Raw genomic sequence first — 17,583 nt, 5'->3', positions numbered from 1 at the left:
AGATAATGGAAGTGTTTTATTGGTATGCATTTTTTTTTCATTTTGTTAAATTAACATAGCTTTAAAGAAAAAATACAATAAATTTTTCAATTGTGATGTTACAGCAATATACTTACATTTTCTTTGGAAGTGGTAATTACCAAGTATAAGTTTTGGCTGTCACAGTTCTTAAAATCTATCAAAATTTGACCCCAAGGTTGGTGAGTGGAGCTCAAACTGTCCATCATAGGTCAGTTATCAGATCGTGTATCTGAACATCATTTTGAATATTTATATCCTTTCACTGGAAGCATTCTTGTGATGCTGGAATGTTGCATCCAACATTGCCAAAGGTCCACTGCAGGATGCCATCAATGGAACTCTGTGGTAGTTCATAAAGCAGAAATAATACATTACAATGTGTTACTAAAAAGCAGAGATTAGTAAAATGGTTTTATTTTAAAAACAATGTTTTTTAAAGGAACATTTTTAAAAAAAAAAGAAGAAAAGAAAGAAAGAAAACACCCTGAGTGTTTTGAAAAAAAAAAAAAACCTGTTTGTTAAATTTAAAAAAAGGCTCTTAGGAGTATGATTCATTGCTTTCCTCCACCCGTGATTTTTGTCCTTAAAGCATAATTAAACCCCAGGTTTTGGCTGACGTGCCAAGAGGGGGAAAATTCCAAAAATGCCTTGATTATGGGCAGTGGTGACATTACGGTGAAGGAAGCGTTGTAATCGTAGGGTCACTAGTTCGAATCCAACCTGGACCATCACTGTGGATGTTAAGCAAGTCCCTCTCGTGTTGTACGTTGCTTTTGTACGTCTGTAATCTTGTAATCTTGATTATGTTCAACACCACTGTTTAACAATAAATGTAACAACACTGATATCCCCCCCAACCAAATTCCTCAATTTGTAATTTGCACATTGTTGTGTTTTCTATACCATTGTTGTTATTGTTGTTTTGTTTTTGTTTTGAATTGTGTTTAAATGTATTTTATTTTGATCTTTTTTCTTTTTTATGTCTGTCCCACAGTTGTATTTTTGCACTATTACCCTATGTTGGTCTATATTTTTGTTCTTACGGTTTACTCTTGCTATCCTATGGTGTTACTGCAACGTGTGAATTTCCCCTATGGGGATCAATAAAGGTCTAGTCTATACTATAACATCTACAAAACTATTCATGCTATGCTAACTACTTATTCAATGCTCAATATACCTCTCTATTCACACTTTTCTCAATCCAACCTACTCGCCACAGATTGCAGAGACTGCTAGTTTTTTATAGGAGGGGCGGGGCCAAGTTCACAATGTGAGAGTGACTGGGTGAATGAGCTAATATGTAAAGCGCTTTGAGACTGCTTCAGTGTGGTGATAAAGCGCTATATAAAATCAAGTCCATTTACCATTTACCATTCTCAGCCAATTTCAAAATTGTATTGTAATAGCCGGTCACTTACATTTTTACGACCAAATATACCAAATTAAAATACTTTGACTAAAATGTCAAGAGTTGGACTAGAACCAATCAACAACACTACTTTATGCCCAAATGCATTTATTTTCAGCAGAGTGGACATTAGATCTCACATTTCAGAGGTAAGAGGAGCAGCCATTGTGTGTGCTAGAGGAACTAAGCATAGTAATGATGACATACAGCATGGGCCTCACTCACATCTCCCAGGATAGCATCAAGTTCATGTTTTTGGAGGATGGGCTCAGAAATGGAGGCAGTCTGATCCCAAACCACATTGTTTTGAACATCCGGCGCTACCTAGGGACACAGAAAACACACTTTCTCACAAACTGACACTCAGATAGTGAAGGTTTTTGATTACAGAGAGGACCTCGTAATGTGAACGTGTGCACACACACCTGTGTGTCCATGGATTCAGGCTTTCTTTGTACAGAGCAGCAGGACAGGCAGACAGATCTTCCACTTGGAAACACAGAATCACTGAGAGTGAGTCAGAGAGGTGCTGGTCTATATTTCTTTCAATCAATAACTCATTTTCCACAGTGCACCATGCAAAGCATACACACTACCTCTGATTTTTGAATAAACTCTCTTTTTGTTGTCACTAAATGATTAAATCTCACAGTAATCATCACCTGTGTTCGGAAACATTATTTTAGACACATTATTTTATGAGTGGATTCACCATATTGTCACTTATTATATACTGTATATACTGTATATATATATATATATATATATATATATATATATATATAAAATTGCATTTTATTAATTTAGCTATAAATTACTTTTGCTTTTATAACATACTGTAGCAAACACGTATTGTCACGGGTTTGTTTGTCAGCATTTAGTTATAGTTTACATCAAAGCATAGACATTTAACGCTACATACTGTTTATTAAAATATATTTATTTAGGCTTTGTTTCATTGACTATCATTTTATGTTTCTTCACTCACTGTATGTTTTTGTTTAGTGTGCAGGACCATCATTTCCTGCCATGTCAGAGTTGGTGATGTCACCACATACTTATCTCTGGTGACATCTGGAAGTTCCTAAAGTATCTAGAAGTAGAACAAGAGGCAGAGCATTCAGCTACCAGGCGCCTCGCCTTTGGAACCAGCTCCCAGTCTCGGTACGGGAGGCTGCTACTCCCTCCCCCTTTAAAAGTAAACTCAAAACCTACTTATTTGCTAAAGCGTACACTGTATAATAGTGTTAACCTAACCTCTAGGAACAAAGCCCTAAACCTAAAAATAGGAAGCTAAGATTATATTGTAGAACACCAACATTATATTCAAACACGATCCACCATCCATACATAGCTCTAATGGGCTGCAATGGGATGATGTCCAGTCAGACACAGTTGTGCCGTTTTGTAGCCAATCCCCCACTTCTTTCCCTCATTGCATAACCCAACATACCGCTCACTCCTCGCCCTCTGCTCTCTTTTCTGTTTCAGGAGTCTTGATGCTGGAGCTGGCGGTTCCTGATTCACGGTTCGCGGCTCAACTAGTCTGGAGCACCTGGATGGACTGATCAATGGTTCTTGGCTCAACTAGTCTGGAGCACCTGGATGGACTGATCAATGGTTCACGGCTCAACTAGTCTGGGACAGTTGGATGGACTATCCTTCTATCCTATTGTGTTTGTCCTTCTGTTCACTAAACCCAACCAGTCAAAGCAGATGGCTGCCACCTCTGAACCCGGTTCCACTACAGATTTCTTCCTATAAAAAAGAGGGAATTTTTTCTTCCCACTATCGCTAATTGCTTGTTCATGTGGATCTTGTTGGGTTCTTTCTTTCTTACTATGCACTTTATATTTTGTTCAGCACTTTGAGATGACTTTGTTGTATTTTGCACTATATAAATTGAATATCTGGGCCATACCAACTGAGGGGGATATTCTTCTTTGTTTGACATTTTCATTTGTGACTTGCAATGATTATTTAGCAAGCAGATTGATTTAATTTGTTTATTTATGTCATTTAGTTATGTAAATGAGTTAATGTTGATTTCAGAGTTTGGTACATTTGTTTGGTAATTAAGGGAATGTGGGTTTCACCCTTTAGTGAAGTGGTCCACAAACAGGTGCAGCTACTCCACCTGTTTCCAGGAAAGTTTGCATGGAGAGTGTTGTGAACATATGTTGTTTATAAAAACCACTGTAAATAAAAGCTCACTAAAGGTAGAAAGACTTCTGTTGTCGCTTTCCTACCACCGTCTTTGGCTAGACTACTCTACAACCCAACAGCTGCAAGGCTGAGCTTACAACCCTACATTGAGGACAATAGCTGTAGTTGTATAACAAAAACAACTCACACTTGAATATTTAGGTGATTATATTATTGACTGAGAGTGTGAAAAAGAGGTGAAGAAACATGTGCAAGCAGGCTGGAATGAGGTGAGCAAAATGCCAGCGTTTTCAGGAAGAATCAAAGGAAAGGTGTACAAAACGGTAGTGAGAATAGGCATGTTGTATGGTTTATAGACAGTGGCACTGAGGAAAAGAAGGAATCAGAGCTGGAGGTGGTAGAGATGAAGATGAACATCGATAGGATCAGGAATGAGTGCATCAGAGGGACAATACATGTTAGATGTTTTCTAGATAATGTCAGAAAGGCCAGACTGAGATGGTTTGGACTTAAAAAGGGAGTAGTAAGTGTAATTGTAATTGACTTTCAGGTGGAAAAAATTTATTGTAATTGACCCCAACCCTGCTGCTCACACATATAGGCCCGAATTACACACATGCACAAACAGGACCTGTGGACATGCTTTAATGGAGAGATGTCAGAGTGAGGCTGCTTTTATTATGAAGGGAGCGCATCAGAGCAGTGTAGGGGTTTGGTGCCTTGTTCAAGAGGTGCCCTGGCACCTTTCCAGCTACCAGAACAACTTCCATTTTTTGGTCTGCACCTGGGACCTGAGCTGGCGACCCTTTGATTCCCAACTCATGTCCCTACTGACTGAGCTACTGTCTTCCCAAATAGTGTCAGTAAATGTAGATGCGTTTCCATTACCCTTGGAAATGCGCAAAATTTAAATAGCGCAATACAGACTTGTAATGGAAATACCTGAATTTCGAAAAAGCATTCAAGTATCGCAAAAGAGCTTTAATGAGGAAGTATTTCAGAAGTTTCTATTCTGAAATGTGTCGCAAAAGCGCCATGGAAACACCTTTTCCGCAAATACACTTCACAGGACGTGACGTACCTGGTCACATGACCACTTCTCTTTGAGTGAACATGACGCGGTACATGTAAACAGAAGAGGAGATTGGGACATTTCTTAGCATTATATATAAAAAATTATTACCACCACATTAGGCGTGAAACAACAAAGGAATGCTGAGTTTTATAAAGAGGTTTGGCGCGTTAGTCTTCCTGTGGCAAGATTTCGCAGGAGTTGCGAGGCTCCAGCCCAAAACAACAATCAATGGAATACAATTATACTTTGTCGCCATTTATAAAATAAAATCTGTAATAAAAACCCAGCTATTATCAGTAGAATGATGCTGATGTTTGAACTGCCAGGGATGAGGCCTAGAAGAAGACCAAAGAGGAGATTATGGATGTAGTGAGAGAGGACATGAAGTCAGTTGGTGTGAGAGAAAAGGATGCAGAGGGTAGGGTTAGATGGAGACAGAGAAATGGCTGTGGCGACCGTTGAAGGGAACTGTCAAAGGAAAAGAAGAAGAATATATTGGTATGAAATGGAATAAAAGTCAGAAGATTGTTAAGTAAAGTAGGTGATGAAAAATTAAAAAAATTTGGAGAATGAGGTGTTTCAAGTTTGTCTTACTTTAGAGAGATGCAGGATTGGTGGAAAGGTGCCAGACAGTAATGGCAGTAAGACAGGTTTCCTCCAACATGACAAACACCGCAAACATCCTTAACATCAACCACCTTGAAGAAACAAGCAAAAGAATATTGCAAATGACTGGATTCCCTTGACCATTTAGCATGTGATAAATACAGAGGATGACTGAAAAGAGCTAGGGAAACTGTATGGCTTACCTGGTTTCTTTCACTAGATGTGTGAACAGGAGCTGTGGCCTTAGGGGAGGAAGTTGGCAAAAAGGAGTAGAACGATACATCTGTGCAGTCATTGGTGTTTTCTTGCTGAGGTTTAGATTGTACCTGAGTCATTTAATTTTAGGACAATGATCACCATTTTTAAAATGCCGGTCCCGGAAAAAAACACAATCTACTGGTACTTTGTTTGCAGGCACCAACATTGAGACACAAGCAACAGTTGTTAAATTGTATATTATGCTGGGATTACACAGAGCACTGACACAATATGAACTCCAAGCATTTAGATTTTGTGACAGAGTGCCTCACATTTCAACGCGATGTACAATGCAGTACAAAATATCAATAAATATGGTCACATTTGTAGCATTATTGAAAGATTTCCCCATAAATACTACGCACTGCATCTCAAGTTAGGTTGCGCTTGGAGTGTCATGAATCACACAGGTTTGACATTGGTAACCTGTCGGGCTTTTTGTAACCCCAGCATTACGTACATCTATAACTATTACAGACATAAATTGAGGTATGTCTTAATCACCGGTCACTTACATTACATTGTATTGTTTCAGCTACGTGTACAATATAAACTCTTCTCTTAACAACGTACCTCTATAGGCTGCTTAGCCTTTTCTGCCTTCACTCTGTCTCCACAGCACCATGCACACTGCCAAGGTCCACTGTGAAAAAGTAGATTCTTGTCAAATTTATATGCTGAAATACAGATTACATATGCCAGTCTGTGAGGGTGGTGGTGGTGGTGGTCGGGGGTAGCAGTTAAAGAGTAACTAAACCCCTGTTTTCTGCTGAGTTGCCACTAGGGGGGAAATTCAAAAAATGCCTTGATTATGAGCGTTACTCCTGTAGCAGTTAGACACGCCCACTCAGGTCAGTGCTGGCAGTGACAGACTGCTGCCTGCTCAACTACTACATACAATACACAGCACACATAGCCCCACAGACAATATTCTGTATTACTCACAAACAGTCCCTGCTCTAGTCCCGCCATGAGCCTCAGAACACCGTGACCTCACACACACAAACAAAAAAAAAAGACACACAGCAGCAAGAAGTACATGCACGTTCGCGTACACGCAGAGACAGACCTGGATACACACACTATGTGTCTGTACATACACACATAGCTTGATGAACCCTCTGATTAGCGTAGAATCTGTTCTTTATAGAAGCACAGATTCAAAAACATCACAGCTGCAGCGGACTGTTTCACATGGAGCATTATGGTACGTTCACATCAAACGCGTTTCGGGCGTCAAAATCGTGCCTCACGCTTGTGCTCATTGAATCAGTACGCTTGTCATCAGCGCCAACAACACTGGAGACCATCCACACAAGTTGGGAAGGTTGGGGGAAAGCTCCTGATTGGTCGACGTGCTGCCCAAATGTTCAACAATCCCAACTCCAGCGTCGGCTGCATTGGAGGCGCCGGACACACGTCAAAAGCTTGAAATCTCAAAACGCACAGCGTCCGCCGCATGGAAAGCTTCAAAACGCACCGCACAGGAGGCGCGGGACACGCAGCGGGACCTCTCGACACTCCTAGAAGCACGTCCACCATATGTTGTCTATGCAAACCTGATGCTGTTGACGCTGTGGGCGCGTTTGGTGTGAACGTGCTATTAGACCTCCTCAATGAGGCTGTCAATCAATGCTCACTGAGGGCTGTGGTTGGAGGAAACCCTCCTCCCTCCTCTCAGCTTTTATGGGAGGGGCGGGGCCAACAGTGAAAGTTGGTGTCACAGGGTAATCTAAATGATCCGTCTCAGCCAATAGAAAAATTCAATTGTTATAGCCGGGGTTCAACCCTTGGAGGCCAGTGACTTTTACAACGAAATACGCAAAATTAAAATACTTTTACTAAAATGTAAAAAGTTGGACCAGGATCAATCAACAGTACTTAACACTACTTAAATCTATGGTAGGCAATTTCCTCCAGATACACTTTTTAAGTTTTTGATTGAAACTGTCTTCATGTCCTGACAGAAATTAAGATCTTATGTGCTCTGAAAAAGGAACGAAGAAAATCCATCAGGGAGGCTACATTCAAAATCATGCTAGCTTTTGAAAATCGCCTACCCTACCTTTAATACCCAAATACATCTGTATTCAGCAGAAAAAAGTGGGTTTGGGGTTTAGTTACTCTTTAAGGAAGCAGGCTTCCTGTTCACTAAACAGTCTCACGACACAAAACAATCGGGCGTCATTTTAAGAGGAAAAGAATGACAAATTGTCTCAGAATTTAAGTATCTTGGTGTGACCCATGACTCCACATTAAATTTTAAAAAACATGTAAAAAAAATGTCTAATACAGTGAAATTAAATCTACGAAATTTTAAACAAATTCATCAATTCATACCATTTAGGGCTGCTGAAGTGTTTTTATATTCTATGATTTTATCACATGTTGAATATTGTTTTACAAGTTGGTCCTGCTGTGAACACACGCAAATCAATAGAATAGCTCTATAAAAATGCCTTAAAAGTATTTTGTAAAAAGCCAATGTCCATCCATATTTGCAATATTATACAAAAACATAATCACATATTGAGCCTAGAGAAGTTTAAATTTTTTTTAATATGACTGTTTTCTTTAGAAAGTGTTAAATGGATTAGCTCCACCTCCCCTGTCTGACTTATTTAAACCAAAGACTCACAGTGGTGCTAGGACACTGGCGTCCTCTAGAGGTGACTGTGAGGTTCCTTTCAGAAGAACAGCTTTTGGACAAAATGCTGTGTCTGTGAAGGCCTGTAAATTATGGAACAGTCTCCTCCTCACTGTTAGGGAATGTCTCACATTTCCTATCTTTAAAATTAAACTCAAAGTGTGGCTTAAAGTAAACCAGTCTTGTGATCATTAAGTGACTCTTCTTTTACTTTTTTGTACTTATTAATTTCTGTAACATTGTTTGTTGTATTTTCTGTATTTCTGTCATCTACCTAGGGACTACGGATGTAAACGAGCCCCGTGGCTATAATCTGGCATGTTTACGTCTGTTTTGTTGTTTCAATGCAGGTGTTCATTAACGTTGCATTATCCCTATCAAATAATTTATTAAATACATAAATAAATAAGGCTTGCAATCGGAGGGTCACGGGTTTGACTCCAACCTGGACCATCACTGTGGAACGTTGAGCAAGTCACTTAACCCTGACTAGTTGTGTTGTACATCGCTTTGTATAAAAGCATCTGCTAAATGAAATTGTAATCTTGTAATTGAAATACACTGTAAAACAGTCCTACTCAAGCCTGGGTTGGGTTCACCTTGGTACTGTTATGAGTGGAGGCTCCAGGCAGGTCAGATGAAAAGCTTGAGGACATCCATCACAACAAATCAGCTCCCCTCCATCTTTACATACTGCACACTCATCATCATTACTGTGTACCTACACACACACACACACACACACACACACACACACACACACACACACACACACACACACACACGCACACACACACACACACACACACACACACACACACACACACACACACACACACACACACACACACACACACAGAGAGAGAGAGGAGGGGAGGCTTCAGAAAAAATAAACACAAGCAGCTTTCATTGAGTGTAGTGTGGTAGGCATGGTAGTCTCAGCTGGTACCAAGGGTGTGTCTGTCCCCTCCTGGTGCTGAGGCGAAGTACATGCTGAGGTTATTGTTCCATCTGAAAGTTAACAGGAAAGTAACTGCATCAAGGTTATTCATTTATTGACAGCAAATATGAGTTGTAGATTTAGTTCTTATGATACAAATATATTTAGATTTTATTTAAATTTCAAACATCTGTTTGGCTCATTTAGCCCTTTCACCATTCACATTATAAATGAATTAGCCATAGCTAAAATGTAGTCACTGATTGGATGTTGTTAGTTATGGTTAGCCTTATTTTGATTTTATTAGAAAAAATATAATGCCTTTAAAACATAGATTTAGACAGGCGAAAATATATCGTCAATGAAAACTATGTTGTACATTGTCATTCAAAATTGTACCTACACACACACACACACACACACACACACACACACACACACACACACACACACACACACACACACACACACACACACACACACACACACACACACACACACACACACACACACACACACACACACACACACACACACACAGAGAGAGAGAGGAGGGGAGGCTTCAGAAAAAATAAACACAAGCAGCTTTCATTGAGTGTAGTGTGGTAGGCATGGTAGTCTCAGCTGGTACCAAGGGTGTGTCTGTCCCCTCCTGGTGCTGAGGCGAAGTACATGCTGAGGTTATTGTTCCATCTGAAAGTTAACAGGAAAGTAACTGCATCAAGGTTATTCATTTATTGACAGCAAATATGAGTTGTAGATTTAGTTCTTATGATACAAATATATTTAGATTTTATTTAAATTTCAAACATCTGTTTGGCTCATTTAGCCCTTTCACCATTCACATTATAAATGAATTAGCCATAGCTAAAATGTAGTCACTGATTGGATGTTGTTAGTTATGGTTAGCCTTATTTTGATTTTATTAGAAAAAATATAATGCCTTTAAAACATAGATTTAGACAGGCGAAAATATATCGTCAATGAAAACTATGTTGTACATTGTCATTCAAAATTAATGAGCTTCAGTCAATTTTATTATTGTTTTCATCATCATCATCACCACCATCATGACAATCATCATCATCACTACCATTATCTGAGAATGCTGAGGACACAGGGTTTTGTTTTTGGACTAGAAGATAGGACAGGCACACATAAATCAGAATTCTGGTTTCACATTCTCAGTGTGAACAATTAGTTCAGTCAGGTCTAGAAATGATTAATTATTATTATTATTATTATTATACATCAATTTTATATAGCGCTTTTCTGGGTACTCAAAGTCGCTGTACAAGAAATCCACCCTTCACACAACGACAGTACATTTAGAATCAAACAATTAAAATGACCTTTAAGTGCAGTCATTTAACTAATTTATATTTGAAGTCAAGATAACAGTGTAGAAATGTGAATACAATGTATACAGTGGGGCAAAAAAGTATTTAGTCAGCCACCAATTGTGCAAGTTCTCCCACTTAAAAAGATGAGAGAGGCCTGTAATTTTCATCACAGTTATACCTCAACTGTGAGAAAATCACATTGTAGGATTTTAATGAATTTATTTGCAAATTATGGTGGAAAGTATGTATTTGGACAATAATAAATCTCAATACTTTGTAATGTACCCTTTGTTGGTAATGACAGAGGTCAACATTTTCTGTAAGTCTTCACAAGGTTTTCACACACTGTTGCTGGTATTTTGGCCCATTCTTCTAGAGCAGTGGTTCCCAACCAGGGGTACGTGTACCCCTACGGGTACTTGAACACATTGCTGGGGGTACTTATTACAATAATTGTAATGCACAAAATTGATATTTAGTGTGCGTTAAACGTACAGGTTGACATTTTCAAGCTGTAGGAGCTTTCAGAGTCCAACATGTTAACAACATGTAAATAAAACAAAAAAGGTTACTGAATTGGAGTGACGTAGGGGTAGTGTTGTGTTCAAAACCACACTATCCGAGACCAAGACTTGCCCGAGACCAGAATGCACCGAGACCAAAACAAGACCAAGACTTCCGGGAGCCGAGACCGAGTCAAGACCAAGACCAAGACCGAGACAAGCTGAGACCAAGACCAAGACCACAACATAATATATATTATTTAGTTTTTTTTTTAATTTAAAAAAATATAAAAATAAATAAAATTATGACAAGGTTTGACAGTTAAATAACATTCTCTCTTTAATTTCAGTTTCTTTTAAATACATTTGATGGAGAAAAAGGTGCCTGCAAAAAATTTACTAAAATATTAAAACTACTACTGCTACTGATAAATTCACAATTATTCTACATATTTGAAAACAAGATTTTTATGTCAGCTGAATGTACAGCAAGTGTTTAAAAGCATTTCTGCCAAGAAATAACATGGCTGGTCACCTACACACCCCAGAATGTTTCCTCTTTGCTAGGGTTGGGCATCGTTTGGATTTTAACGATTCTGATTCCGATTCTCAATTTGGATTCCTGTTCTAAACGATTCTCGATTCCGATTCTTTGAGTTGTACAGGTCAACAGGTCACAGATTTCACAAAATAATTTTTTAGTTTAAAAAAGCCTTTACACAGGCCATTTTTATTAATTCACTTAGTTGATATAGTTTAATTTGGTTGCTGTAATGTAACTAGGGTATTCAATTACAAAGGTCCCCAACTGTAACTGTAAAAGTGAAATAAAATTACAAACAAGTTGTCATCAGTCTAAAAAACATAGAGCTACAGGTAGATGTGAAACTAAATAAAACAAACTCAAACCCTGAAACAGTCATGTAACAAATCAATCAACAGCTCTTGTTGAGAAAGATTATTATTATTCTGGATACAGTGGAAACAGAAACTATAAAAAATTGTTATATTGTGAACCTATTTATATTGTAGGGAACATATTATATACATACATGTAATTGGAGTCTAAAGCCACAAAAAAACACCACTTTAAAAAGAAAATAGCCTGTGTATATAAAACTCATCTTTGTATCATTATGTCAACTATGATTATATGTATTTCATTATTGTATCATGGATATTATATATATATCTATTATATATTGGATTATGTAAATTGTATTTATTTATCCCCCTTTTTTCTTACTTTATATGTGTATATATATTTATCTTATGTTTATTATTACTCCCATAATTATTTTTATATAATATTTTGTTATTAATATATATATATATATATATATATATATATATACAGTATATATATATGATGGACATCACACACACACACCCCTATACTGCAAGAAATACTGCTCCCTGGATCTATGCTGTCGGGTTGTTTGTTCCTGTGTATTGTCTTGTATGTTTAAGTCGCACCGCGACTTGCGGTGATGACGAGCTAGTGACAACGTAATTCAAGATGGCGGCGGCCCGGACTACAGCCAACACTATTCAATAAAAGACTTAAAAGAGATGGATACAATGAAAAGAGTGGATGGACGGAAGCATAAACATGCAGACTGTCACACGGACACACACGGATTTATTAAACACACACGGACCTCGGTAAATGGAACAGGCTTCACCGGCCGGCAGGCACTAGGACCCAAAGGCGGAGTAAATGCGTCCCCATACTGCTGCACAGGCTGTAATATCACCAGTTTATCATTTTGCCTGTTGTTAGAGCTACTATCTTTACCAGGGAGCTAATATTTATTCGGGCAGCCCGAGTCCGAGACAAGACCGAGTCAAAATGCTTCCGAGTCCGAGACGAGACCGAGACCTTTCAAATTAGGTCTTGAGACCAAAACCGGTCTCGACTACTACAACACTACGAAGGGGTTCTCCTAATCTGAAGAGAGGCCTCGGGGGGTACATGAGACAGAAAAGGTTGGGAAACACTGCTCTAGAGCAGTGATGTTTTGGGGCTGTCGCTGGGCAACACGGACTTTCAAGTCCCTCCAAAGATTTTCTATGGGGTTGAGATCTGGAGACTGGCTAGGCCACTCCAGGACCTTGAAATGCTTCTTACAAAGCCACTCCTTCGTTGCCCGGCCGGTGTGTTTAGGATCATTGTCGTGCTGAAAGACCCAGCCATGTTTCATCTTCAATGCCCTTGTTGATGGAAGGAGGTTTTTACTCAAAATCTCACGATACATGGCCCCATGCATTATTTCCTTTACACTGATCAGTAGTCCTGGTCCCTTTGCAGAGAAACAGCCCCAAAGCATGATGTTACCACCCCCATGCTTTATAGTAGGTAATGTGTTCTTTGGATGCAACTCAGCATTCTTTCTCCTATAAACACGACAAGTTGAGTTTTTACCAAAAAGTTCTATTTTGGTTTCATCTGGCCATATGACATTTGCCCAGTCCTCTACTGGATCATCCAAATGCTCTCTAGCAAACTTCAGACGGGCCTGGACATGTACTGGCTTAAGCAGGGGGACACATCTGGCACTGCAGGATTTGAGTCCCTGGCAGCGTAGTGTGTTACTGATGGTAGCCTTTGTTACTTTGGTTCCAGCTCTCTGCAGGTCATTCACTATAGGTCCCCCGTGTGGTTCTGGAATTTTTGTTCACCGTTCTTGTGATCATTTTGACCCCACAGGGTGAGATCTTGCATGGAGCCCCAGATCGAGGGAAATTATCAGTGGTCTTGTATGTCTTCCATTTTCTAATAATTGCTCCCACAGTTGATTTCTTCACATCAAGCTGTTTACCTATTGCAGATTCAGTCTTCTCAGCCTGGTGCAGGTCTACTATTTTGTTTCTGGTGTCCTTTAACAGCTCTTTGGTGTTGGCCATAGTGGAGTTTGGAGTGTGACTGTTTGAGGTTGGACAGGTGTCTTTTATAATGATAACGACTTCATACAGGTTCCATTAATACAGGTAACGAGTGGAGGACAAAAGAGCCTCTTAAAGAAGAAGTTACATGTCTGTGAGAGACAGAAATCTTGCTTGTGACCAAATACTTATTTTACAGAGGGATTTACCAATTAATTCATTAAAAATCCTACAATGTGATTTCCGTGTTTTTTTTTTCTCATTTTGTCTCTCATAGTTGAGGTATAACTGATGAAAATTACAGGCCTCTCTCATCTTTTGAAGTTGGAGTACTTGCACAATTGGTGGCTGACTAAATACTTTTTTGTTCCACTGTAGGTGCGTTCTACTTCTGAAGCCAACTGAAGTAAAAGCAGTTCACTGAGCTCAGATGTTTATTGTCTAGGTATGTGCAGGCATTTGCTTATTGTTTTATTTACGACAAGCAGGCTTCAGCTGTGATATTTGATATCTCCAAGATAAATTCCCAATCAGGGAAGCAACTCATCATTGTCTTGATGAATCTGAGCAAACACATTGGAGGAAGCAAAAAGTGATTCCTAATCAACAGTCGTTTACAATGTACAAAAAATAGGAAATCACTGGTGAGCTCAGCAAAACTAAACATTAGAATATTAGAACAACTAAATAAAAGTGAGGCTGAAGATGTAACAGTTCTACCCATCAATTAAAGCTGCAGTTTGTAGAATAATTTTCAGTTTTATTTGGTCAAAAATCCATAACCATCTTATTACATTGTATTGCATATTGCAATCCAAAGTGTTCTGAGTGGACAGTGAATCTCTTCTTTAGGGATGGGAATTAAAAACCGGTTCTTTCTGAAAACCACCATATAGTTGTTTGCTGTCCACCACTGAAAATCCACTTCATCCACCCGCAGCAGTGCTGTCCTCCGTGCTGTGTTTGTAGCGTCTCTGTTGCTACGCTAGTCACTTTCTGGTTCTCTATACTCGTGAAAAAGTTGCTTCTTGTACTGACTTTTCTTCCAAAAACAACAAACTTCAGCAAGAACACACACCTCGTCACCAGTTTATGTCCGGACTGGTACTGATCGTTGTCTTTAGTTTGCTCTTTCACATGTTCACACACACGGTTGATGACGTCACATGTAACAACGGGGACGGTGTTTCTGAAGGTCCATTTATAGAAATGTAAACAACGGCTAAACTTAAGCTTTACCATTTAAATACCTAAACAACAAGTGCATCTGTACTTTTGGTTAATATGTTCTTTTTTTTACAGAATAATTATTTGTTTTATGTCTGAATTAGTTTTGGATCAAGTTGTTTAAGTTCAAAAGGAGGACTGTAAATATTCTCAAATGTTTGTATCCAAAATGTGTCATATGTTGTAATAATGATGATAAGCAGTATCGATAATGGAATCGGAATCGCTAAATTCTTATTAATTCCCATCCCTACTCTTCTCCTTCTCCTTCTCCTGGCCCTGTAAATGAGCTTTAGAAAAACAGGAGCGTGACGCTGGACTTCAGCCAATCAGAGATCTATCCACCACACCACGTCCCACCTTTAGTAAGAACCATTTTTAAGCCTCAAAAACCGCAGAACCAGAATAAAGACCAACTAAAATAGCCTGCTCAATTCATAGATCACATCCTTTTGGCAGATGACAAGAAGCTCCACTTTTATCAGAATGATGGGAAGAGAACGATATCAAGAGGACGAAACTGCTAAAAATTGTAACCACTGTGTAAAAAGTGTGTGATTACAGTGTGATAGTGTATTGTTCATATGTTACTGCTGATTCATTATTTTGCTCAATGATTTGCCTGCAATGCAAAGATGTGTGTTTATCCTGTTACTTTTGTTTGTGTATTTTAACAGGTGATAAATCCCACAGTTCTCTTACTTTCACCATAAATACTATAAAAGCTTAAAGTAAGCAATAAAACCACATATTGGTTGCCTAATTTTAGATCCCTGCATTGAACTGTTGTTGTAGTTACTGTGTTTAAATGGCTGCTGTGTGGCAAAGGCTCCATCCTTTACTCTGACCAGCATCACTTTGCTTCCTTAAAAAAACAGAGAATAACAGTGAGAGTTCATTGACAACCAGGCAGAAGAACTGGACAGAGTAGGTGAAGTGTGGCAGCTAACCTCTACCTCCATCACTTGTCCTGGCACAGTACAGAGAAGTTGATCCTCTGTCCTCACAGCTCTTCTTCCCGTTGTGTAGAGTTTTACGTCCACCACACGACTTGCTATGTTTCCTCTGAGCCGCTCCATTCTCTACTGCCAACACATGAAACTATTAGTGTTGTAGACACGTAAAAAAAAAGGAATGATAAAGTTTGATTATCTAATTTTAAAAAAAACAAAAAAAACACTACTATATGTGGATTTGTTTGTTCAATTTTAGGCAACCAAAAGGGCATGTATGAACTTGATTGGCCCAAAAAAAAGCAGTTAATTAGATAGAAATGTCAAGCCAGTAATTTCATATTCACTTTGTATGAACATATATTGTGAGGGACATACTGGAGTTGAAGTTAGTAAGCAGCAGTTTTATCTTGGGATAACTTTCCAGATTGTAATCTTTGGATAGGTTGTTCCAGAATGCTCGGATGGTGGATGTGTTTTGCTCCAACACCCAGCACAGCAGGGAATACATAGCTTTGTGGATCCCTTCTCTACTTTCTCTCTCTAGAGTGTCCTACAACAAGAAGTACAGTATGATGATAGAAATTAGTTGTTCAAGATAACGACCTTCGCGGAGATCTGTGCAGACAAAAACTTGAAAAGTGAATCCAAAAATCTACTTCATATACCTTCAGCAGTTGCGGAGTGATGATGTTTTTGTCTGCCAAGCCATAGATAAGGGGGAAAGCATCCTGGACCGCCATGGCAATGTCAGTCCGCAGCTCCCTCAGGAGAGAGCGAAGATTTGAGTCCTTAAGCACATTCACTCTGGACATGATGGGGTTTGAATACAACTGAGGTTCAAAGTAACCAAAGGTTCTGAGATCAATGAAGAGGTGTGTCCTGAGAAGTCACTAAACGCAGACCCAAGATGGCTTGAATGAAGAAACTGGTAATGTATTTTCAGTTTGTCTTAATACATTCCAGGTACATGTAACTGTATCCATAAACCCATGATTAATTTTTATTATATACCATATATGTCTATATCTCACCAACCGCCTCTGTCCAGTGTGACACCCCTCAATGACGTGTTGGGTCATTCTTTCAGTTAAAAGGTTCTTTCCACTTCAACTTCCCCTTACCTGACTGGTTTGCTGAGTCACCGCTGGTAGCTGGCAGGGAATTAGCACAGCAAATAAGTCAGTGATCGAGAGGCTGTTAGCTCCCGCCCATTCTTCTGTCTATTCTTTGAAAAACTGAAAATGAAAATGAATTGAGCTCTCTATACAAATCTCAAAAACATATCATGTTGAAAATACAGGGTTTGATCGTTATGGTTTTACTTATTTAGGCCACAAACAGGTGCATGATGATACACTAATACAACAACATTAAACGACTGGTTTGGCCAGTCTGTGCTTTTACATCTGTATGATTTTACATCTCAAAACAGATGTGGTTGATTTGAAGTTTGTTGGAAACATTTTCTCTCTCCAGGATCATGGAAGAGGCAGTAAACAAATTAATTTCAGTCCATGTGTGTCTTAATGGACGTGAAATGGTCC

The 17,583-nt window shown here is 38.9% G+C and overlaps 1 protein-coding gene across 1 annotated transcript; it reads right to left on the bottom strand.

The window, feature by feature from the left end:
- Positions 1 to 1,615: 1,615 nt before the first annotated feature.
- On the bottom strand, positions 1,616 to 17,179 carry aire (autoimmune regulator). The gene is made up of 11 exons (XM_028472090.1): positions 16,705 to 17,179; positions 16,415 to 16,589; positions 16,040 to 16,168; positions 15,883 to 15,948; positions 9,756 to 9,817; positions 8,784 to 8,905; positions 6,111 to 6,180; positions 5,483 to 5,605; positions 5,268 to 5,371; positions 1,858 to 1,921; positions 1,616 to 1,756 (listed from the first exon to the last, which is right to left on the bottom strand). Exons 1-11 carry the CDS (start codon positions 16,849 to 16,851, stop codon positions 1,616 to 1,618), a joined length of 1,203 nt encoding a protein of 400 aa, XP_028327891.1. The 5' UTR covers positions 16,852 to 17,179.
- Between the last annotated feature and the right edge of the window lie 404 nt (positions 17,180 to 17,583).

The sequence above is a fragment of the Gouania willdenowi genome, chromosome 17 (assembly GCF_900634775.1).
Source record: "Gouania willdenowi chromosome 17, fGouWil2.1, whole genome shotgun sequence".
Lineage (NCBI taxonomy): Eukaryota > Metazoa > Chordata > Actinopteri > Blenniiformes > Gobiesocidae > Gouania > Gouania willdenowi.
The sequence above is the reverse complement of the archived record's forward strand: the minus strand, read 5'-3'. Positions and strand labels throughout refer to the sequence as shown.